Source organism: Salmo trutta, chromosome 5 (assembly GCF_901001165.1).
Source record: "Salmo trutta chromosome 5, fSalTru1.1, whole genome shotgun sequence".
NCBI classification, from domain to species: Eukaryota; Metazoa; Chordata; class Actinopteri; order Salmoniformes; family Salmonidae; genus Salmo; species Salmo trutta.
The window spans coordinates 65,795,827-65,820,331 of record NC_042961.1 but is presented as its reverse complement, the minus strand read 5'-3'; the positions used below and the strand labels follow the sequence as shown (position 1 = coordinate 65,820,331).

The 24,505-nt window shown below is 40.5% G+C and overlaps 3 protein-coding genes across 3 annotated transcripts in view; 2 read left to right on the top strand and 1 right to left on the bottom strand.

Moving 5' to 3' along the window:
- LOC115194865 (equistatin-like) overlaps positions 1–2,722 on the bottom strand; it is a 44,478-nt gene extending 41,756 nt beyond the window's left edge. The window contains exon 1 of the mRNA XM_029754794.1: positions 2,657–2,722. The gene's annotated coding sequence lies outside the window, so the exon portion shown is untranslated. The remainder of the gene's footprint in view (positions 1–2,656) is intronic.
- A 4,182-nt stretch (positions 2,723–6,904) lies between these two features.
- On the top strand, positions 6,905–8,690 carry LOC115194852 (equistatin-like). Its single transcript, XM_029754780.1, has 5 exons — positions 6,905–6,962; positions 7,483–7,546; positions 8,188–8,319; positions 8,414–8,509; positions 8,591–8,690. The coding sequence occupies exons 2-4, from the start codon at positions 7,495–7,497 to the stop codon at positions 8,491–8,493; spliced, it is 264 nt and encodes an 87-aa protein (XP_029610640.1). The 5' UTR covers positions 6,905–6,962; positions 7,483–7,494; the 3' UTR covers positions 8,494–8,509; positions 8,591–8,690.
- Positions 8,691–14,513: 5,823 nt separating this feature from the next.
- Positions 14,514–16,256, top strand: LOC115194850 (equistatin-like). Its single transcript, XM_029754778.1, has 5 exons — positions 14,514–14,541; positions 15,020–15,083; positions 15,728–15,859; positions 15,952–16,047; positions 16,133–16,256. Exons 2-4 carry the CDS (start codon positions 15,032–15,034, stop codon positions 16,029–16,031), a joined length of 264 nt encoding a protein of 87 aa, XP_029610638.1. The 5' UTR covers positions 14,514–14,541; positions 15,020–15,031; the 3' UTR covers positions 16,032–16,047; positions 16,133–16,256.
- The last annotated feature ends 8,249 nt before the right edge of the window (positions 16,257–24,505 follow it).

The following is a 24,505-nucleotide window of genomic DNA, read 5'->3' as shown; positions in this document are numbered from 1 at the left end:
ATGTGAAACACATATTTGGGCTGCAATTTCTGAGACTGGTATCTCTACTGAACATATCCTCTGCAAGAGAGGTAACTCTGGGTCTTCCTTTCCTGTGGTGATCCTCATGAGTCATCGTAGCGCTTGTTTTTTGAGACTAAGAACTTTGAGCCTTTCTTCAAGTGCAATGTTCCGCATTGACTGACCTTCCCGTCTTAAAGTAATGGGCTGTTTCTCTTCGCATTGAGCTGTTCTTGCCATAATATGGACTTGGTCTTAAAATAACAAAAAAGGCTATTATCTGTATACCACCCCTACCTTGTCAAAACTGATCGGCTCTTACGCATTGAGGAAAGATATCCCACAAATTTAGTCACCTGTTAATTGAAATGCATTCCAGGTGATACCTCATGAATCTGGTTGAGAGAATGCCAAGAGTGTGCAAAGGGTGGCTACTTTGAAGAATCTCAATATATTTTGGTTTAAGATGTGATTCCATGTGTTATGTCATAGTTGAAAATATTAGATGAAAACCCTGGAATGAGTAGGTGTGTTCAAACGTTTGACTGGTACTGCAAATATAGTAGATCTAACCTATAGAAAGCTGATGGGATCCTCTTTCTAATAGAAGCCATGAGGCAGTTCTCAGACAATTGCATAGGTTATAGAAATGTTGCGCAACATGAGCTCATGAAATGTTTTACATTTGCATTGATGTCAGAGTGATTAGAGGGACAATAGAGTGCTGAGTACCAGGCAGTTAGCAAGTGTGGTAGGCTACTAATGACCATCACCAGCATCAGAGCTTGGAGAAGCCTAATTACTAAATGGTCACGTGGAATTTGACTGCCTTCATTTCTTGTAACTGCCGGTAATACAGTCCTACTCCTTCCTCCATTTCCCAGAAATGGACTGGTTCAGATAAGCACACCAACAATAAAGTAAGTAAATCAACAGTTTAATCTCTGGATTTCTTCATGTATTTATATGGGACGTGAATCAGTTCCTGTCGTACAGTAAAGAACTTTGTCCGTCTTTTCAAAGTCTTCATTCCAACGCCTTTCATCTACAATTAGAAAAAAACATCCAGAATCAGCTGCAAAGAAATAACATTTAGTGAATTAGTATGTATATACACACACACACACACACCTTGGTGGAACAGTTGCTAGCAGTTGATAGCAGTGCCTGGTGGAGTCTCCGTACCCTGAATCTTCTGTCCAGTAGTGGTCACACACCAACAGTAACCTACCAGAAATTGACATGTTGCACATACAATATTTACTGTAACATTCAACTGAATTGGAGAATTTAGTGTGTGTATATGTGCGTCCGTGTTAACCTGTAGAGCCCAAACATTGCTTAGGGGTGTATCTTCCAGCGGCGTCACACGTGGGGATGTAGGCTCCAATTGGGCCATGTGTCGCGGCATATCTAGCACGCTCACAGGGGGTCATGGTTCGTATCCCAGCATCTGGACACAGGTAACATACATTAATTGTAATGTTGACATAACATTGCAGCTCATGCATGCCGGAATCTTGGGTTGCGTCTCATATGGGCCCTGGTCAGAAGTAGTTTATACAGAATAGGGTTCCATTTCAGATGTAACCTAGGTACTTCCTGGCTAAATATTGAAATTGCGCTACTTGTTTAAAAGCCCTGTGCAGTCAATTCAGTTTCTGTCTTTTGTATAACAGCTGATGAAACTAAGACTGAAAGTGGGGGTAAGTTGTGTCAGTGTTACTTCCTGACAATCCAATCATACATCCAGTTGAATGATCAAACCATTCATATCAGAATACCTCAGTCCAGCATCTAGACACCAATATACATATCTGGAACAAGAGGAGTGGCAGGTAGCCTAGCAGTTAGAGAGTTGGGCCAGTAACACAAAGGTTCCTAGTTTCAAGCCCTGAATGTCAAGTTATAATATCTGTCTATGTGCCCTTGAGCAAGGCAACCTTCTTTCCAGTGTCACGGTTGATAATGGCTGCCCAAGGGACAACTGGTTATGAAACAAAACATTAATACTTACGTGTGTAAATAGGACAGATCAACACCCACTAACGTTTTTATTAAAATAATGAGTAAGTGTGAGGTACATCACTCTTACCTCCCAGAGCAAAAGCTGTGCTAAGAAGCAGAATGATGGTCAATATTGCCATGGTGATAGTCTCCTGAGAGAGAGAGAACAAGAGCGAGATTAGTTGAGCATTTTAAATCTGGAATGGCTGTGGGAACTAGAGGAGAAGTTGAGGAAACCCTGTGTTAAGTACAAAACTTATGCAACAATTGCTTAACCCAGTCCTGAGGACTCCAACAAAGGAGTATCGCTTCTTCCACTAAAATTCAGGTATCATCTAATCTATTGTATGTGGTTGAAGAGCCTGGCACACAGGAATATGAATCCTTCCCAAATGGCTCCTCATTCCTTATGTAGTGAACCACCTTTGAAGAGGGCCCACAGTGCACTACGCAGGGAAGGGGAAGCAGACTAGATCTTTTCAGAGACTTCTTTTCACTACAAAGGTAACTATTAGTCTATGTTCTTAAATTCAGGGGGTCGACAAACAAAAATTGGTCATATATAGTGCCCTACACTTGACCAGGGCCACATAAAATCAACGTGCCATTTGAGAGGCAGCTAGTCTACTAAATAATATCACAAGCTCACCTTCTGCACTCTTCCAAGGGATTCACTGGTTGTCTCTCTGTTGTCTGTGAGTTATGGTCTACCTCTTCCACCTCTCCTTTTAAAGGATCTGTCACAGGTGTGACTAGTTGCCTCATTAACCCAACAAGAGATCCCGATGTCGGCCATTAGCTGGTGGTGTAAAGTACTTATGTAAAAATTCTTTAAAGTACTACTTAAGTAGTATTTTGGGGTATCTTTACTTTACTACTTCTATTTATTTCAACTTTCACTTCACTACATTCCTAAAGAAAATAATGTACTTTTTACTCCATACATTTTCCCCGACACCCAAAAGTACTCATTAGATTTTGAATGATTAGCAGGACAGAAAAAATTGTCTAATTCACACACTTATCAAGAGAACATCCCTGGTCATCCCTACTGCCTCTGATCTAACAGACTCACTAAACACAAATGCTTCCTTTGCAAATGATGTCTGAGAGTTGGTGTGACACTGGCTATCCGTAATCAAATAAAAAAAACAAGAAAATGGTGCCGTCTGGTTTGCTTAATATAAGGAATTTGAAATGATTTATACTTTTCCTTTTGATACTTAAGTATATTTCATCAATTACATTTAATTTTGATAATTCAGAATATTTGTTGAAACTTTTAGACCTTTACTCAAGTAATATTTTACTGGGTGACTTTCACTTTTACTTGAGTGATTTTCTCTGAAGGTAGCTTCATTAGGCAGTGAAGAGAGTAGCATAGGAAGATGGTTCCAGGTTCGAGGGATCCTGTTGTGGTTGTAGCTGCAGAGAACTCCTTGGGTTATGAGATTTTACTGCAGAAGAGTTACAAGGTGTGATGAACGATAGTGTCCCGTTCTCCCAGGCTGCCGGCCTGCTGTAGGACAAAGCCCGCGCAGAAGGACTCAGCCCATGCAGTAGGACTCAGCCCACTCAGTTGTACTCAGCCCATGCACTAGGACTCAGTCCACCCAGTAGGACTCAGCCAACCCCATAGTATGATTATGCATTAATGCTTTTGTTAAATAATATTTTTATTGTGAAAATTATCTTCCCCAAACGTGAAACTCATGCGCTGCATGTGCATGCCAGTTAGGATCTACACCCATTGTAAAGAGGTTATTTGGTCACTTTAGTTGTAATACAGATGTTGCCAGGTGGTGAAATGGCATAGTTGTATTCATTTATATCCACTGGATGGCACTGTCCCTGTAAGAGATTCATAAATAAGGTGTGCAAGTAGTTATGGGATTGTGCAAGCGCAGTCACTTGATTGTGAATTAGACTGAATTTTGCTTTATGGTGACTTCCTCTATTAGTGATTTCCCTTCTACATTATCCTATTTTGAATGTAAGCCTCAACAGTATAAACAACCCCAAATCATTACTGTGTCCTGTGCTGGATTGACTTTCGCCAGGCTACACAAACCTTATCAAAACATATAGGCCTATTGGCTAGGCTACATGAGGTGTTGCACTAACATATGAAAAAGTTGCAATTGTTCCTTGCCTTACACTGGGCATCATTCACAAGTGATGGGATAATGTTGTCACCCATCAGACTATTCTTGATTGAATCTTGTCTTTACATGTACTAACTAATATTTGTGAAATTTGTTTTGATTTAGAATGGACAATTATCATGCACCTGTCTGGAATCGGGCAGGGGAAAAAATACATTTCATCTATGCACTTAATAGTTTCAAAACATTTTTCTTCTTAATTTGGCCTTCGCACTGATCTTTCTGTACATTTGTTAATTTTCAATTTTTTATATTATTTGGAAAGAATTGCTTACCATAATACGGAAAAAAATTTATGAAATGTACGAAGTGTATGCATTCACTACTGTAAGTCGCTCTGGATAAGAGCATCTGCTAAATGACTAAAATTTTAATGTAAATGTATAATCTTCATTCAGTGGGAAAGGATTAGACGGAAAAGTGAACATCTGCAAATAATTTTGTTAGCGTTCCTGTATGGGAGATTCAGGAATAATTTGTGCATTTTTCTCCATATTCCATACAGTTTGCTTTATTTTTGTAATAGATTACATTAGATTGTTCTTGAATAAGTTCCTCATGTTCTATTTGTTTTTTCTCTAACTTATTTTGTATCTCTGTAGTATCTTTTTTTATTGCTATCTACCTGTACTATTAGTTCATGGATTTCCCTTGTTAGTCTTGTCTCTTTAGCCAGAAACTGTTTTTTTATGAGTGGTGGTCCCCAACAACAAGATATGGGTGGTCCCCAGTCCACCTGGCCATGCTGCTGCTCCAGTTTCAACTGTTCTGCTGCGGCTGTCAAGCCCTGACCTGTTCACCGGACGTGCTACCTGTTCCAAATCTGCTGTTTTCAACTCTCTAGAGACAGCAGGAGTGATAGAGATACTCTGAATGATCGACAACCACTGTGATTATTATTATTTGACCCTGCTGGTCATCTATGAACATTTGAACTTCTTGGCCATGTTCTGTTATAATCTCCACCCGGCACAGCCAGAAGAGGACTGGCCACCCTTCATAGCCTGGTTCCTCTCTAGGTATCTTCCTAGGTTCTGGCCTTTCTAGGGAGTTTTTCCTATCCACCGTGCTTCTACACCTGCAATGCTTGCTGTTTGGGGTTTTAGACTGGGTTTCTCTACAGCACTTTGTGACATCAGCTGACGTAAGATGGGCTTTATCAATACATTTGATTGATTTGATTGATTGCATGTGACGCACAATCAAGCTACGCTCTGAAGATGCAAGTCTAAATGGGCTCGGATGCAAGTCTACGTGGTGTTAGGTTGCGTCAATTCGAATCTGGTGTCAGGACAAAGAGAAACTCTGGTCTCTTGTACTGTTTCACAGCTGTTTATTAAGCTAAGTAAATAGTGATAAATGCAATGTTCGTATATACGGGTTCACTGTAACACCTCGCAGGGCAGACAGAGAACTGAAATGACATCATAAGTTCTTCCTTAAATACTTCTTGACAGACATAGTTCCCTCTCCCTGAGGGCCTGTCATAGTAGAGGCTTGGGTGTGGTTTAGACTTACTCCAGCCTATCGTTGGCGTGCAGGCTGGTCCCAGCCTCTAGACGCATCTTTGTTGCCAAGCATAGTTGTCTTCTAGCTTATCTTCGTGTGTGTACCCGAGAGTCAGACACCCAAGGACAGTGCCTGTTCTTGTGCCACAGCCATTCTCCCCTCTATCAGTTCCTCACATACACCTGTCCTTGAGCGGCCCAACAACCAGGCATTGTGTGTGTGTGTCAAGAGTCTACTCAGCCTACACTCCTACTAGCCAGCAACCCTCCAGTTAGTCATGTCTATTATATGTTGCTCAATCTATTTTAATACAATATTAACCTCTAAGTGCATTACAGTCCGTTCATACTTAGGCCTACATCTACTGTAAATGGTAATGCATCACATCTAATAAGTGAAATAAAACCCAACAGTGGGCTGAGTTCTACTGCACGGGCTTTGTCCTACAGCAGGCCGGCAGCCTGGGAGAACAGGACACTATCGTTCATCACACCTTATAACTTCTCTGCAGTAAAATCTCATAACCCAAGGAGTTCTCTGCAGCTACCACCACAACATCTATTTTCAGTTATTTATGTTCCATTTCTGCGGTACAGTTGCTAACCATGGCTATGAATGCTAAGAAACCAACCTTACTGAAACACATGTTATTCCTATCACTCTCTATTGGCCTCGGCATACTCACAGGGAGCCTCTCTGGATCCCTCGAAACTGGACCCATCTTCCTCTACTACTCTCTTCACTGCCTATGAAAATTCCTTCACAGAAAATGACTCAAGTAAAAGTGTAAATCACCCAGTAAAATATTACTTGAGTAAAGGTTTAAAAGTTTCAGCAGATATACTGAAGAATCAACATTAAATGTAATTGATAAAATATACTTAAGTTCAAAAGTAAAAGTATAAATCATTTCAAATTCATTATATTAAGCAAACCAGACGGCACCATTTTCTTTTTTTTAAAATTTGATTATGGATAGCCAGTGTCACACCAACTCTCAGACATAATTTGCAAAGGAAGCATTTGTGTTTAGTGAGTCTGTTAGATCAGAGGCAGTAGGGATGACCAGGGACGTTCTCTTGATAAGTGTGTGAATTAGACAATTTTTACATAAGTACTTTACACCACCAGCTAATGGCCTACATCGGGATCTCTTGTTGGGTTAATGAGGCAACTAGTCACACCTGTGACAGATCCTTTAAAAGGAGAGGTGGAAGAGGTAGACCATAACTCACAGACAACAGAGAGACAACCAGTGAATCCCTTGGAAGAGTGCAGAAGTTGAGCTTGTGATATTATTTAGTAGACTAGCTGCCTCTCAAATGGCACGTTAATCTTATGTGGCCCTGGTCAAGTGTAGTGCACTATATATATGATCCCTTTTTGTGGGTCGACCCCCTGAATTTAAGAGCATAGACTAATAGTTACCTTTGTAGTGAATTGAAGACTCTGTCAAGATCTAGTCTGCTTCCCCTTCCCTGCTTAGTGCACTGTGGGCCCTCGTCAAAGGTGGTTCACTACATAAGGAATGAGGAGCCATTTGGGAAGGATTCATATTCCTGTGTGCCAGGCTCTTCAACCACATACAATAGATTAGATGATACCTGAATTTTAGTGGAAGAATTGTAGCGCGCCGTGTTGCCGATACTCGCATGTTGGGGTCCTCAGGACTGGGTTTAGCAATTGTTGCATAAGTTTTGTACTTAACACAGGGTTTCCTCAACTTCTCCTCTAGTACCCACAGCCATTCCAGATGATTTAAAATGCTCAACTAATCTCGCTCTTGTTCTCTCTCTCTCAGGAGACTATCACCATGACGATATTGACCATCATTCTGCTTGTTAGCACAGCTTTTGCTCTGGGAGGTAAGAGTGATGTACCTCACACTTACTCACCAACATTTTAATAAAAACGTTAGTGGGTGTTGATCTGTCCTATTCACACACGTACGTATTAATGTTTCATAACCAGTTGTCCCTTGGACAGCCATTATCAACCGTGACACTGGAGAGAAGGTTGTCTTGCTCAAGGGCATATAGACAGATATTTTAACTTGACATTCATGGATTAAAACTAGGAACCTTGTGTTACTGGCCCAACTCTCTAACCACTAGGCTACCTGCCACTCCTCTTGTTCCAGATATGTATATTGGTGTCTAGATGCTGGACTGAGGTATTCTAATATGAATGGTTTGATCATTCAACTGGATGTATGATTGGATTGTCAGGAAGTAACACTGACACAACTTACCCCCACTTTCAGTCTTAGTTTCATCAGTTGTTATACAAAAGACAGAAACTGAATTTTGACTGCACAGGGCTTTTAAACAAGTAGTGCAATTTCAATATTTAGCCAGGAAGTACCTAGGTTACATCTGAAATGGAACCCTATTCTGTATAAACTACTTCTGACCAGGGCCCATATGAGACGCAACCCAAGATTCTGGCATGCATGTGCTGCAATGTTATCTCCACATTACAATCAATCTATGTTACCTGTGTCCAGATGCTACATTACGACCCATGACCACCTGTGAGCGTGCTAGATTAGCCGCGACACATGGCCCAATTGGAGCCTACATCCCCACGTGTGACGCCGCTGGACGATACACCCCTAAGCAATGTTCGGGCTCTACAGGTTAACACGGACGCACACATACACACACTAAATTCTCCAATTCAGTTGAATGTTACAATATTTACTGTATGTGCAACATGTCTATTTCTGGTAGGTTACTGTTGGTGTGTGACCACTACTGGACAGAAGATTCAGGGTACGGAGACTCCACCAGGCACTGCTATCAACTGCTAGCAACTGTTCCACCAAGGTGTGTGTTTGTATATACATACTCATTCACTAAATGTTATTTATTTGCAGCTGATTCTGCATGGTTTTTGTCTAATTGCAGATGAAAGGCGTTGGAATGAAGTCTTTGAAAAGACGGACAGTTGTCTTTACTGTACGACTGGAACTGATTCAAGTCCCATATAAATGCATGAAGAAATCCAGAGATTAAACTGTTGATTTACTTACTTTATTGTTGGTGTGATTTATCTGAACCAGTCCATTTCTGGGAAATGGAGAAGGACTATTACCGGCAGTTACAAGAAATGAAGGCAGTCAAATTCCACTTGACCATTTAGTAATTAGGCTTCTCCAAGCTCTGATGCTGGTGATGGTCATTAGTAGCCTACCTCACTTGCTAACTGCCTGGTACTCAGCACTCTATTGTCCCTCTAATCACTCTGACATCAATGCAAATGTAAAACATTTCATGAGCTCATGTTGTGCAACATTTCTATAACCTATGCAATTGTGTGAGAACAGCCTCATGGCTTCCATTAGAAAGAGGATCCCATCAGCTTTCTATAGGTTAGCTCTACTATATTTGCAGTTCCAGTCAAAAGTTTGAACTCACCTACTCAATCCAAGGTTTTCATCTGTAATATTTTCTACATTGTAGAATAGTGAAGATGTCAACTATGACATAACACATGGAATCACATCTTAAACCAAAATATATTGAGATTCTTCAAAGTAGCCACCCTTTGCCTTGACAGCTTTGTACACTCCTGGCATTTTCTCAACCAGATTCATGAGGTAGTCACCTGGAATGCATTTCAATGAACAGGTGACTTAATTTGTGGCATTTCTTTCCTCAATGCGTAAGAGCCGATCAGTTGTGACAAGGTAGGGGTGGTATACAGAAAATGGCCCTATTTGTTATTTTAAGACCAAGTCCATATTATGGCAAGAACAACTCAATGCAAAGAGAAACAGCCCATTACTTTAAGACAGGTCAGTCAATGCGGATTATTGCACTTGAAGAAATGTTCTTAGTCTCAAAAACCAAGCGCTACGATGACTCATGAGGATCCCCAAAGGAAAGGAAGACCCAGAGTTACCTCTCTTGCAGAGGATATGTTCAATAGAGATAGCGGTCTTAGAAATTGCAGCCCAAATGTGTTTCACAGAGTTCAAGTAACAGACACATCTCAACATCAACTGTTCAGAGGAGACGGCGTGAATCAGGTCTTCATGGTCGAATTGCTGCCAAGAAAATACTTTCTGGAACAGACTATGGGAGGTGCACAGTACTACATGGAACTCTATTCCACATCAAGACACTCATGTCAGCAGTAAGATTAGATTTAAAACAGTTAAAAATACACCTTATGGAACAGTGGAGACTGAAGCAACACAGACATGCATACAAACACAGGATAACATGCACGCTACACCCATGTACACTTGGATTTTGTGTTATAGATGTAGAGGCTTGAGGGCACACACTTAATGTTGTGAAATCTGTTATGAATGTATGATGTTTTTAAAACATAACTGCCTTCATTTTGCTGAACCCCCGGATGAGTAGCTTCTGCCTTGGCAGCAGCTAATGGGGATACATAAATACTGCGTGGGCTGAGTCGTACTGCTTTGGCTGAGTCCTTTTTTATTTTCTTATTTTCTTATTAAAATGAAAATAATTTATTACTTTATTGAATATTCAAAACATACAATATACTTGCAGTGAAGCCACTCAATAACTACATCATCCCAGTCGTCCAACAGATTCCCATTCAGAGCGACACACAGAAGCATCCAGGGTCAATGCTCTGCTCAAGGGCATGTTGGCCGATCTACCACCAGGCCAAAAAACGTGAACCCGAACCCTCCAAGACCCCTCCCACAGCCCCCCAGGAAGAAAAATAAATACAATTAATTCCATTCCCCACCCCCAAGAACCCCCAAATGCACCAACAACCAAGAGAATGAACTAAAGAGAAAAAAGGAAAAGACAAGAAAACAGCAAACAACGCAATTAAAAAAAAAATTATACATTTAAAACAAAGGACATGAGGGCAACTAAATCATAACAGCAACGCCAACTGTATATGTTTGTGTGCATGTCTGGCACTATTACATGTATGTGTGTGTGTTCTTGCATGTGTTTATTTGAATGAGAGGGTGTGTAAATGCATGTTCACAAACACTTGCACGGAATTAGCCTCAGGCAATCTGGCATTAGTTGTAAAAACACTGCCACTTAGTGTCATTCAAATGTACTTTTTTAAATGTTTTATTTTGACTTTTATCTTTGACCATCATTCTATCTCCCACACAGCAACTCCACTCCCACTTGTCTCCAATTCCACATTCCAACCCTCAGTTTCCCTCAGCCCATCCCATCTATCTCTGCTGGCCACCCACTTCGGGTTTCCACGCAACACATATCTTTCAACTATGCTGTGATGTTTAACGTACAATTTCAATCTATGTAATCGAATAGAATCCACAGATTGCGAGTTGAAGATAAATACTTTTACTAAGAGTTTTAGTATATTAGTAATTGACTGTCTCTCCAGATCTCCTAACAGTACTATTTCTAGGGTCAATTCTAGATCAATGCTATGCATTTTCAGCCATTCCTGAACCTGAGACCAGAAACAGGCTACCTGAGGGCAATACCAAAACAAATGGTCGATTGATTCTGTATCCTCACAACAAAATCTGCAGCGCTTCGATGATTTTATAACCCAAATATTCAACATTTTGTTGGTAGCAAGAATTCTATATAATCATTTTAGCTGAAAAGCACGAAGTCTTGAATCTGGCGTTTTATATATCAACTCAAATCTCTTCCCAACTTTTTTGCAATCTGTATGGCACAGTTGTAAACATCCTGGTCCTCAAATGAAACTTATATACTTTCCTATTTATGCTATTTTTATTCCTCCGCAAGTTTTGATCCTTTATGTTGGGCAGACAGACCAGTTCCCTACCTCCTCCCGCTGCCACCTGCCATCTCCATTTTTGGGGTAATGCTGTAATCAATTGGTTGTACTCTTGGATTGAGCAGACCTTTCTTTACAATTCTGATAACTCCATGAAGGCCATAACTCTATCATTCCAATTTACAATATAATTTATGAACAAAATACCCTGTTCAAACATATTTCCCATAAATACAGGTATTTTATCAACCAGCACATTTGACTTCAGCCATAATATGTGTTGTAATATTTGTTTTATCTTTACAGGGGGGTGACATAGAAATTGCCAGCTCTGCAATGCTTGTTTGAAAAAGAGAGATACTTTGAAAAAAGTAGCATTTTCAATTAATCCAAAATGAGACATGGCAATCTGCACAAAGGCAAAATGGCAATTTTTAAACAATGGATAAGTTTTTCTTAGTAATCTACTTGAGAACCATATAGGGTTCAAGTAAAACTTTTGAATGAGTGAAGCTTTTAGAGAGAGGTTTAGTGCTTTTATGTTTAATATTCTCAACCCACCCAATTCATATTCATTATATAGATGGGCACATTCTATTTTGAAATTCATTGTGTAGAGCTTATTTATATCTTTTGTGATATGAATACTGAGTATGTCTACTTCACCATCAGCCCATTTTATGGGTAAACTGCAGGATAATGTAAAAGTAGAATTTTTTAAGGATTCAAAACATAATATTGAACACTTATCATAATTAGGTTTATGTCCAGAGAGTACAAAAAAAGTTATCTAGCTCTTCAATGACACATTGCAGAGATCTAGCTTGCGTACTTAATTTAAAACTTGAGCCATCGGCATACATGGTCACCTTTGTTTTAAACCTTGGATATCTAATCCTCTAATGTTGTTATTGGATCTGATTTCCATAGCTAACAATTCGATGGCATTAACGAATAGATATGGTGACAGCGGGCACCCTTGTTGAACTCCTCTTGACAATTCAAAACTCTCTGAGAAGTAGCCGTTATTTTACCATTTTACACCTGGGGTTGCTATACATTATTTTTACCCATTTCATAAGAGAATTGCCGAAATTGAAAAAATCCAGGCATTTATAAATAAAATCCAGTCTTACTTTATCAAATGCCTTTTCAAAATCCGCTATAAATACCATTCCTGGCTTATTATATGTTTCATGATGTTCTATTATTTCTAGTAGTTGTCGTATATAATCTCCAATGTATCATCCATGTAAAAAACCTGTCTGATCAGGATGAACAATACCAGGTAAAACTCTTTTAATTCTGAGTGCTATGCATTTTGCTAGTATTTTTGCCTCACAACATTGAAGTGTAAGGGGCCTCCAGTTTTTTAGATAGACTGGGTCTTTATATTTGCCATCTGGGTAGTGTTTTAATAATAGAGATATCAGACTTTCCTGCTGAGTACCTGACAGACTACCATTTCTATAGGAGTAGTTAAAACAAATCTAACAATGGAGCTTTTAGTATATATATATATATATATAAAAACTTGATATACCTCTACCGGTATGCCATCAAGCCCTGGGGGTTTCCCAGACTGAAAGGACTTAATAGTTTCAAAGCGATTTTCTTCTGTAATTTGGCCTTCGCACTGATCTTTCTATACTTCTGTTAATTTTCAATTTTTTATATTATTTGGAAAGTATTGCTTACCATAATACGGAAGTCGCTCTGGATAAGAGTGTCTGCTAAATGACTAAAATGTAAATATAAATGTATAATCTTCATTCAGTGGGAAAGGATGAGACGGAAAAGTGAACATCTGCCTAAAATAATTAGCTTCCTCTTTAAAAATATAATTGGGAGAATCATAGATGACTCCGTCTTCAGTAACGAGTTTCTGCAAATTATTTTTGTTAGCGTTCCTGTATTCAGGAATAATTTGTGCATTTTTCTCCATATTCCATACAGTTTGTTTTATTTCTGTAATAGATTACATTAGATTGTTCTTGAATAAGTTCCTCATGTTCTATTTGTTTTTTCTCTAACTTATTTTGTATCTCTGTAGTATCTTTTTTTATTGCTATCTACCTGTACTATTAGTTCATGGATGTCCCTTGTTAGTCTTGTCTCTTTAGCCAGACACTGTTTTTTTATGGGTGGTGGTCCCCAACAACAAGATATGGGTGGTCCTCAGTCCACCTGGCCATACTGCTGCTCCAGTTTCAACTGTTCTGCTGCGGCTATCGAGCCCTGACCTGTTCACCGGACATGCTACCTGTCCCAGACCTGCTGTTTTCAACTCTCTAGAGACAGCAGGAGCGATAGAGATACTCTGAATGATCGACAACCACTGTGATTATTATTATTTGACCCTGCTGCTCATCTATGAACATTTGAACATCTTGGCCATGTTCTGTTATATTCTCCACCCGGCACAGCAAGAAGACGACTGGCCACCCCTCATAGCCTGGTTCCTCTCTAGGTTTCTTCCTAGGTTCTGGCTTTTCTAGGGAGTTTTTCCTATCCACCGTGCTTCTACACCTGCAATGCTTGCTGTTTGGGGTTTTAGACTGGGTTTCTGTACAGCACTTTGTGACATTAGCTGACGTAAGATGGGCTTTATCAATCAATTTGATTGATTTCATTGATTGCATGTGACGCACAATCAAGCTACGCTCTGAAGATGCAAGTCTACATGGGCTAGGATGCAAGTCTACGTGAGCTGAGTTCTACTGCATGGGCTTTGTCTTACAGCAGGCCGGCAGCCTGGGAGAACGGGACACTATCGTTCATCACACCTTATAACTCTTCTGCAGTAAAATCTCAGTAAACTCAGTAAACTCTTCTCAGTAAAATCTCTCTGGTTGTCTCTCGTTGGGATGAGTTATCTGCAGCTACCGCCACAACATATATTTTGAGTGATTTATCTTCCATTTCTGCGGTACAGTTGATCACCATTGCTATGAATGTTAAGAAACCAACCTTACTGAAACACATGTTATTCCTATCACTCTGGGTTAATGAGGCAACTAGTCACACCTGTGACAGATCCTTTAAAAGGAGAGGTGGAAGAGGTAGACCATAACTCACAGACAACAGAGAGACAACCAGTGAATCCCTTGGAAGAGTGCAGAAGGTGAGATTGTGACATTATTTAATAGACAAGCTGCCTCTCAAATGGCACGTTAATCTTACGTGGCCCTGGTCAAGTGTAGTGCACTATATATGATCCCTTTTTGTGGGTCGACCCCCTGAATTTAAGAGCATAGACTAATCGTTACCTTTGTAGTGAATTGAAGTCTCTGTCAAGATCTAGTCTGCTTCCCCTTCCCTGCTTAGTGCACTGTGGGCCCTCGTCAAAGGTGGTTCACTACATAAGGAATGAGGAGCCATTTGGGAAGGATTCATAGATGATACCTGAATTTTAGTGGAAGAATCGTAGCGCGCCGTGTTGCCGATACTCGCATGTTGGGGTCCTCAGGACTGGGTTTAGCAATTGTTGCATAAGTTTTGTACTTAACACAGGATTTCCTCAACTTCTCCTCTAGTACCCACAGCCATTCCAGATGATTTAAAATGCTCAACTAATCTCGCTTTTGTTCTCTCTCTCTCAGGAGACTATCACCATGGCAATATTGACCATCCTTCTGCTTCTTAGCACAGCTTTTGCTCTGGGAGGTAAGAGTGATGTACCTCACACTTACTCACCAACATTTTAATAAAAACGTTAGTGGGTGTTGATCTGTCCTATTCACACACGTACGTATTAATGTTTTGTTTCATAACCAGTTGTCCCTTGGGCAGCCATTATCAACCGTGACACTGGAAAGAAGGTTGCCTTGCTCAAGGGCACATAGACAGATATTATAACTTGACATTCAGGGATTGAAACTAGGAACCTTGTGTTACTGGCCCAACTCTCTAACTGCTAGGCTACCTGCCACTCCTCTTGTTCCAGATATGTATATTGGTGTCTAGATGCAAGACTGAGGTATTCTAATATGAATGGTTTGATCATTCAACTGGATGTATGATTGGGTTGTCAGGAAGTAACACTGACACAACTTACCCCCACTTTCAGTCTTAGTTTCATCAGCTGTTATACAAAAGACAGAAACTGAATTGACTGCACAGGGCTTTTAAACAAGTAGCGCAATTTCAATATTTAGCCAGGAAGTACCTAGGTTACATCTGAAATGGAACCCTATTCTGTATAAAATACTTCTGACCAGGGCCCATATGGGACGCAACCAAAGATTCCGTCATGCATGTGCTGCAATGTTATGTCCACATTACAATCAATCTATGTTACCTGTGTCCAGATGCTAGGATACGACCCATGACCCCCTGTGAGCGTGCTAGATATGCCGCGACACATGGCCCAATTGGAGCGTACATCCCCACGTGTGACGCCGCTGGACGATACACCCCTAAGCAATGTTCGGGCTCTACAGGTTAACACGGACGCACATACACACACTAAATTCTCCAATTCAGTTGAATGTTACAGTAAATATTGTATGTGCAACATGTCTATTTCTGGTAGGTTACTGTTGGTGTGTGACCACTACTGGACAGAAGATTCAGGGTACGGAGACTCCACCAGGCACTGCTATCAACTGCTAGCAACTGTTCCACCAAGGTGTGTGTCTGTATGTATATACATACTCATTCACTAAATATTATTTCTTTGCAGCTGATTCTGGATGTTTTTTGTCTAATTGTAGATGAAAGGCGTTGGAATGAAGACTTTGAAAAGACGGACAGTTGTCTTTACTGTACGACAGGAAGTGATTCACATCCCATATAAATACATGAAGAAATCCAGAGATTAAACTGTTGATTTACTTACTTTATTGTTGGTGTGATTATCTGAACCAGTCCATTTCTGGGAAATGGAGAAGGACTATTACCGGCAGTTACAAGAAATGAAGGCAGTCAAATTCCACTTGACCATTTAGTAATTGGGCTTCTCCAAGCTCTGATGCTGGTGACAGTCATTAGTAGCCTACTGCACTTGCTAACTGCCTGGTACTCAGCACTCTATTGTCCCTCTAATCACTCTGACATCAATGCAAATGTAAAACATTTCATGAGCTCATGTTGCGCAACATTTCTATAACCTATGAAATTGTGAGAACAGCCTCATGGCTTCTATTAGAAAGAGGATCCCATCAGCTTTCTATAGGTTAGCTCTACTATATTTGCAGTACCAGTCAAAAGTTTGAACTCACCTACGCATTCCAGGGTTTTCATCTGTAATATTTTCTACGTTGTAGAATAGGTAAGATGTCAACTATGACATAACACATGGAATCACAAATTACTTAAATGTAAATGTTAAACCAAAATATATTGAGATTCTTCAAAGTAGCCACCCTTTGCCTTGACAGCTTTGTACACTCTTGGCATTCTCTCAACCAGATTCATGAGGTAGTTACCTGGAATGCATTTCAATTAACAGGTGACTTAATTTGTGTGATTTGCGTAAGAGCCGATCAGTTTTGTCAAGGTAGGGGTGGTATACAGAAAATGGCCCTATTTGTTATTTTAAGACCAAGTCCATATTATGGCAAGAACGGCTCAATGCAAAAAGAAACACAACATTACTTTAAGAAGGGAATCAGTCAATGCAGAACATTTCAAGAGCAGTCTCAATAACCAAGCGCTACGATGACTCTCATGAGGATGGCCACAGGAAAGGAAGACCCAGTTACCTCTGCAGCCCAAATAAACACTTCACAAAGGTCAAGTAACAGACATCTCGACATCTGCTCAGGAGACTGCGTGAATTAGGCCTTCATGGTCGAATTGCTGCAAAGAAGCCACTAAAGGACGATAAGAGACTTGCTTGGGTCAAGAACCACAAGCAATGGACATTAGACCGGTGGGAATCTGTCCTTGGTCTTAGTCCAAATTTGAGATTTTTGGTTCTAAACGCTGAGTCTTTGTGAGACGCAGAGTAGTTGAACGGATCTCCGCATGTGGTGTTCCCACCGTGAAGCATGGAGGTGATGGTGCTTTGTTGGTGACACTGTCAGTGATTTATTTAGAATTCAAGACACACTTAACCAGCATGGCTACCGCAGTCATACGCCATCCAATCTGGTTTGGCTTAGTGGGACTATCATTTGTTTTTCAACAGGACAATGACCCAACACACCTTCAGCTGTGTAAGGGCTATTTGACCAATAAGGAGAGTGATAGCCCTTCCCTGTAGCTCAGTTGGTAGAGCATGGTGTTTGCAACACCAGGGTTGTGGGTTCGATTCCCACGGGGGGCCAGCACAGAAAAAAAAATGTATGAAATGTATGCATTCACTACTGTAAGTCTCTCTGGATAAGAGCGTCTGCTAAATGACTAAAATGTAAATGTAAATGTAAATGATGCATCAGATGATCTGGCCTCCACAATCACCCAATTTAGATGGTTTGGGATGAGTTCAATCAATCAAATGTATTTATGAAGCCCTTTTTACATCAGCTGATGTCACAAAGTGCAATACAGAAAGCCAGCCTAAAACAGCAAGCAATGCAGATGTAGAAGCACGGTGGCTAGGAAAAACTCCCTAGAATGGCAGGAACCTAGGAAGGTGCGGTAGTCGAAAACAGCAGGTCCGGGACAAGGTAGCACGTCCGGTGAACAGGTCAGGGTTCCATAGCCGCAGGCAGAACAGGTGGACTGAGGACAGCAATGAGTTGTCAAGCCAGGTAGCCCTGCGGCATGGTCCTAGAACTCAGGCCGTACGAGAGAAGAGAAAGAACTAGAGGGTGCATACTTGACCTCTATGGGCTAGGTGGGACGTGACCGTCAACAGCCAGTGGAACAGCGTGGCGCGAAATACAAAAACCTCATGTGAAAGCAAAACATTAGATTATGTTAGAGTACATAGACCAAAATAATCACAAAGCCATTTTCCAAGCAAGCATATATCTCACAAAAACCCAAAACACAGCTAAATGAAGCACTAACCTTTGATCTTCATCAGATGAGACTCCTAGGACATTATGTTATATAATACATGTATGTTTTGTTCATATTTATATCCAGAAACAGCTTTTTACATTGGCGTGTGATGTTCAGAACATGCATTCCCACCAAAAACCTCCGGTGAATTTTACTAAATTACTCATAAACGCTGACAAAATACATAATTATTTTAAGATTTATGGATACAGAACTCCTTTATGCAATCGCTATGTCAGTTTTATTTGAGACGACACTACAACCATCATGATTGATTGATTAATTGTCAGATCCAACAGAAGATCTCTTTGTTTCTTGGGACCTAGAACTAGCATCTCTGCTTTGTCTGAGTTTTAAAGTAAAACATTTGCCGCCTTCCAGTTCTTTATGTCTGAAACACAGGTTTCCAGGGAGGGCAATTTTGGGGCTTCACCATGATTCATCTAAATGTACAGCTGTGTATCGTCCGCATAGCAGTGAAAGTTAACATTATGTTTCCGAATGACATCACCAAGAGGTAAAATATATATATATATATATAATGAAAACAATAGATGTCCTAAAACGGAAACTTGAGGAACACCGAAATATACAGTTGAATTGTCAGAGGACAAACCATCCACAGAGACAAACCGATATCTTTCCGACAGATAAGATCTAAACCAGGACAGTACTTGTCCGTGTAGATCAATTTGGGTTTCCAATCTCTCCAAAAGAATGTGGTGATCTATGGTATCGAAGCAGCACTAAGGTCTAGGAACACGAGGACAAAGGAAGAGCCTCGGTCTGACACCATTAAAAGGTATTTTACAACCTCCACGAGTGCAGTCTCAGTGAGTTGGACCACAGAGTTAAGAAAAGCAGCCAACAAGTGCTCAGCATATGTAGGAACTCCTTCAAGACTGTTGGAAAAGCATTCCAGTTGAAGCTGGTTGAGAGAATGCCAAGAGTGTGCAAAGCTGTCATCAAGGCAAAGGGTGGCTACTTTGAAGTATCTGAAATATAAGAAATATTTTGATTTGTTACAGTGGGGGAGAAAAGTATTTGATCCCCTGCTGATTTTGTACGTTTGCCCACTTACAAAGAAATGATCAGTCTATAATTTTAATAGTAGGATTTTTTGAACAGGGAGAGACAGAATAACAACAATATAATCCAGAAAAACGCATGTTAGAAATGTTATAAAATGACTTGCATTTTAATGAGGGAAATACATATTTGACCCCTCTGCAAAACATGACTTAATACTTGGTGGCAAAACCCTTGTTGGTAATCACATAGGTCAGACATTTCTTGTATTTGGCCACCAGGTTTGCACACATCTCAGGAGGGACTTTGTCCCACTCCTCTTTGCAGATCTTCTCCAAGTCATTAAGGTTTCGAGGCTGACGTTTGGCAACTCGAACCTTCAGCTCCCTCCACAGATTTTCTATGGGATTAAGGTCTGGAGACTGGCTAGGCCACTCCAGGACCTTAATGTGCTTCTTCTTGAGCCACTCCTTTGTTGCCTTGGCCGTGTGTTTTGGGTCATTGTCATGCTGGAATATCCATCCACGACCCATTTTCAATGCCCTGGCTGAGGGAAGGAGGTTCTCACCCAAGATTTGACAGTACATGACCCCGTCCATCGTCCCTTTGATGCAGTGAAGTTGTCCTGTCCCCTTAGCAGAAAAACACCCCCAAAGCATAATGTTTCCACCTCCATGTTTGACGGTGGAGATGGTGTTCTTGGGGTCATAGGCAGCATTCCTCTTCCTCCAAACACGGTGAGTTGAGTTGATGTCAAAGAGCTCCATTTTGGTCTCATCTGACCACAACACTTTCACCAGTTGTCCTCTGAGTCATTCAGATGTTCATTGGCAGACTTCAGACGGGCCTGTATATGTATTCTTGAGCAGGGGGATCTTGCGGGCGCTGCAGGATTTCAGTCCTTCACGGCGTAATGTGTTACCTATTGTTTTCTTGGTGACTATGGTCCCAGCTGCCTTGAGATCATTGACAAGATCCTCCCGTGTAGTTCTGGGCTGATTCCTCAACATTCTCATGATCATTGCAACCCCACGAGGTGAGATCTTGCATGGAGCCCCAGGCCGAGGCATATTGACAGTTCTTTTGTGTTTCTTCCATTTGCAAATAATCACACCAAATGTTGTCACCTTCTCACCAAGCTGCTTGGCGATGGTCTTGTAGCCCATTCCAGCCTTGTGTAGGTCTACAATCTTGTCCCTGACATCCTTGGAGAGCTCTTTGGTGTTGGCCAAGGTGGAGAGTTTGGAATCTGATTGATTGATTGCTTCTGCGGACAGGTGTCTTTTTTACAGGTAACAAGCTGCGGTTAGGAGCACTCCCTTTACGAGTGTGCTCCTAATCTAAGCTCGTTACCTGTATAAAAGACACCTGGGAGCCAGAAATCTTTCTGATTGAGAGGGGGTCAAATACTTATTTCCCTCATTAAAATGCAAATCAATTTATAACATTTTTGACATGCGTTTTTCTGGATATTTTTGTTGTTATTCTGTCTCTCACTGTTCAAATAAACCTTCTATTAAAATTATAGACTGATCTTTTCTTTGCCAGTGGGCAAACGTACAGAATCGGCAGGGGATCAAATACTTTTCCCCCCCACTGTAAATCACTTTTTTGTTTACTACTTGATTCCATATGTGCTATTTCAGAGTTTTGATGTCTTCACTATTATTCTACAATGTAGAAAATAGTAAAAATGAAGATAAACCTTTGACTGAGTACGTGTGTCCAAACTTTTGACTCATGCTGTATTTATCAACTTTCCTAATATTAAGAACATGGCTTATATTGACAACAGGGGTATAGCCTACCTGGCTGGCATGAAAATTAAACAAGGGAAAAGAATCCTCCATTCGCTATTTAACCTGTTGGGGGTAGGGGGCAGTATTTGCACGGCCGGATAAAAAACATACCCGATTTAATCTGGTTATTACTACTGCCCAGAAACTAGAATATGCATATAATTATTGGCTTTGGATAGAAAACACCCTAAAGTTTCTAAAACTGTTTGAATGGTGTCTGTGAGTATAACAGAACTCATATGGCAGGCAAAAACCTGAGAAGATTCCTTACAGGAAGTGGCCTGTCTGACCATTTCTTGGGCTTCTACACTATCTTAATTGAAAACTGAGTATCTCTGCTGTAACGTGACACTTCCTACGGCTCCCATAGGCTCTCAGAAGGCGGCAAACTCCTGAATGATGTCTTTGGAGCATACCCACCGAAAACTTCCGGTGAATTTACTAAATTACTCACCATTAACGTTCACAAAATACATAACAATTATTTTAAGAATTATAGATAGACTCATTTATGCAATCGCGGTGTCAGATTTTAAAATAGCTTTTCGGCGAAAGCACATTTTACAATATTCTGAGTACATAGCCCGGCCATCACGGCTAGCTAATTTGACACCCACCAAGTTTGGCCCTCACCAAAGTCAGATTTACTATGAGAAAAATTGGAATACCTTTGCTGTTCTTCGTCAGAATGCACTCCCAGGACTTCTACTTAAAACCTCTTGAGACTCTCATCCCGTTAGCGGGATCATTTTCCAGCGAAAACTCCTGGCGACATTAGCATAACGAAATTCAATATTTTTTTTTTTTAAATATAGGACTCTCATATAGTTTTATAGATACACCTCTCTTGAATCGACCCTCGTCGTCCGATTTCAAAAAGGTTTTACAGGAAAAGCACAAAATTAGATTATGTTAGAGGAGTACATGGTAAAAGTAGCATCATTTGAATTTTCCGACCAAGCACATGCATCACAAATAACCAAAAAACAGCTAAATGCAGCACTAACCTTTTACAAACTTCATCAGATGACACACCTAGGACATCATGTTACACACAGCATGCATTCTTTTGTTCAATAAAGGTCATATTTCTATATAAAAACAGCATTTTACATCGGCGTCTGACGTTGGCTAACTATTTTCCCATAAAATGCGTCCCGGGAAACAGTGCTACAATTTCATAAATTACTATTCGAAAACGATTTTTTTATTTTATATTGTCAATCTAAGATTTATAGATGAATATCTCTTGAAAACACCCGTCATAACAGATTTTAAATTAACTTTACAGGGTAATCACACTTTGAGATAAAAGGGGATGCGATACTTAGAAAATGAGCTAGAAAACCTAGCTCGGCGCCATCTTGGAACAATCGCAAATCACATCTGATCTTGTATAATATTGTCAATAATCCCTCACCTTTAGTTGTCTTCATCAGAAAGCACTTCCAGAATTCCCAGGTCCACGACAAATGTATTTTCGGTCGAAAAAGTCCATCCTTTATGTTCCATTAGCTTGCTGTTGTTAGCGCGTCTGAAGGCTGTATCCAAATGCTGATCCGGGCGCGGGACTTGGCTTACGAAAAATAACTTTTTTCCCTCCTTTAGGTTCGTTCAAACATGTCAAACGTTGTATAACAGTAATCTTCAGGGCCTGTTTCAACAAGAGAGCCAATAAGATTCGAGTGGGACGATTTCATTGTGTTTCACAACGTTTCCAAAGGTGGGAGTAGACACGGCCGCCGACGTCACAATGCTGATGGCCCTCCTACTGTGACCAATTGCCACAGCATCTCCTTCACTGAGTTTCGACAGTAGAAGCCTCAAAACACTTTGTAAAGACTGGGGACATCTAGTGGAAGCTCTAGAAAGTGCTCAATGAACGATTTTTCACGTTGTGAATTACAGGCAAGGCTGTGAAGCCGAGTCCACAATTCAGAATCCCACTTCCTGTTTCAATCGGTCTCGGGGTTTTGACTGCCATATGAGTTCTGTTATACTCACAGACACCATTCAAACAGTTTTAGAAACTTTAGGGTGTTTTCTATCCATATAAAAGAAGTATATGCATGTCCTTGCTTCTGAGTTTGATTAGTAGGCCGTTGAAAATGGGAACGAATTTTTTCCAAAATGCGCTGTGGCGCACCCTATGGTAGGATATCCGTAAGAGGTTTTAAACAACAAATGTTGTTTTGGTTCCAAATAATCCATAGTTATATTGAAATAGCTCCGTTTTGTTTGTGCGTTCAGGTCAGTATCCGAAGGGTGACGCGTGAGCGCCTTTCGTGACAAAGCATTTCAAAATATTCCATTACCGTACTTCAAAGCATGTCAAACGCTGTTTAAAATCAATTTTTATGCTATTATTCTCGTAAAATATCGATAATATTCCAACCGGGCGATGTTGTATTCATTCAAAGGCTAAAAGAAAAAACTTGAGAATTCTCATGAATGCGCTTCTCAGTGTCACTGTTCCCAGGCTGACCACTCACAAACAGAGCTGCTGTGGGTCGCCCAGAGACTGCAGACACCCCATTACACTTTCTGGCGCCTTCTGAGAGCCAATGGAAGCCTTAAAAAATGTCACGTAACAGCACAGATGCTGTAATTTTGATAGAGATGCAACAGAAGGAGAACAAATTGTCAGACAGGGCACTTCCTGTATGGAATCTTCTCAGGTTTTGGCCTGCCATATGAGTTCTGTTATACTCACAGATACCATTCAAACAGTTTTAGAAACTTTAGTGTTTTCTATCCAAATATACTAATTACATGCAGTATTTTCCGGCCGTGAAAATACTGCCCCCTCGCCCAGACAGGTTAAAAAAGTAAATTTGAATGACACTAAGTGGCAGTGTTTTTACAACTAATGCCGGTTTGCCTGAGGCTGATGCCGTGCAAGTGTTTGTGAACATGCATATACACACTCTCATTCAAATAAACACATGCAAGAACACACACATACATGTAATAGTGCCAGACATGCACACAAACATATACAGTTGGCGTTGCTGTTATGATTTTAGTTGTCCTTGATGTCCTTTTTTTAAATGTATTATTATAATTTTTTAATTGCGTTGTTGTTTGCTGTTTTCTTCTGTCTTTTCCTTTTTTCTCTTTAGTTCATTCTCTTGGTTGTTGGTGCATTGGGGGGTTCTTGGGGGTGGGGAATGGAATTAATTGTATTTTTTATTTTTCTTCTTCCTGGGGGGCTGTGGGAGGGGTCTCGAATGGTTGAGGGACAGCTATTGGGGAACTGTGGGGGGGATCTCGGAGGGTTCGGGTTCACGTTTTTTGGGCTGGTGG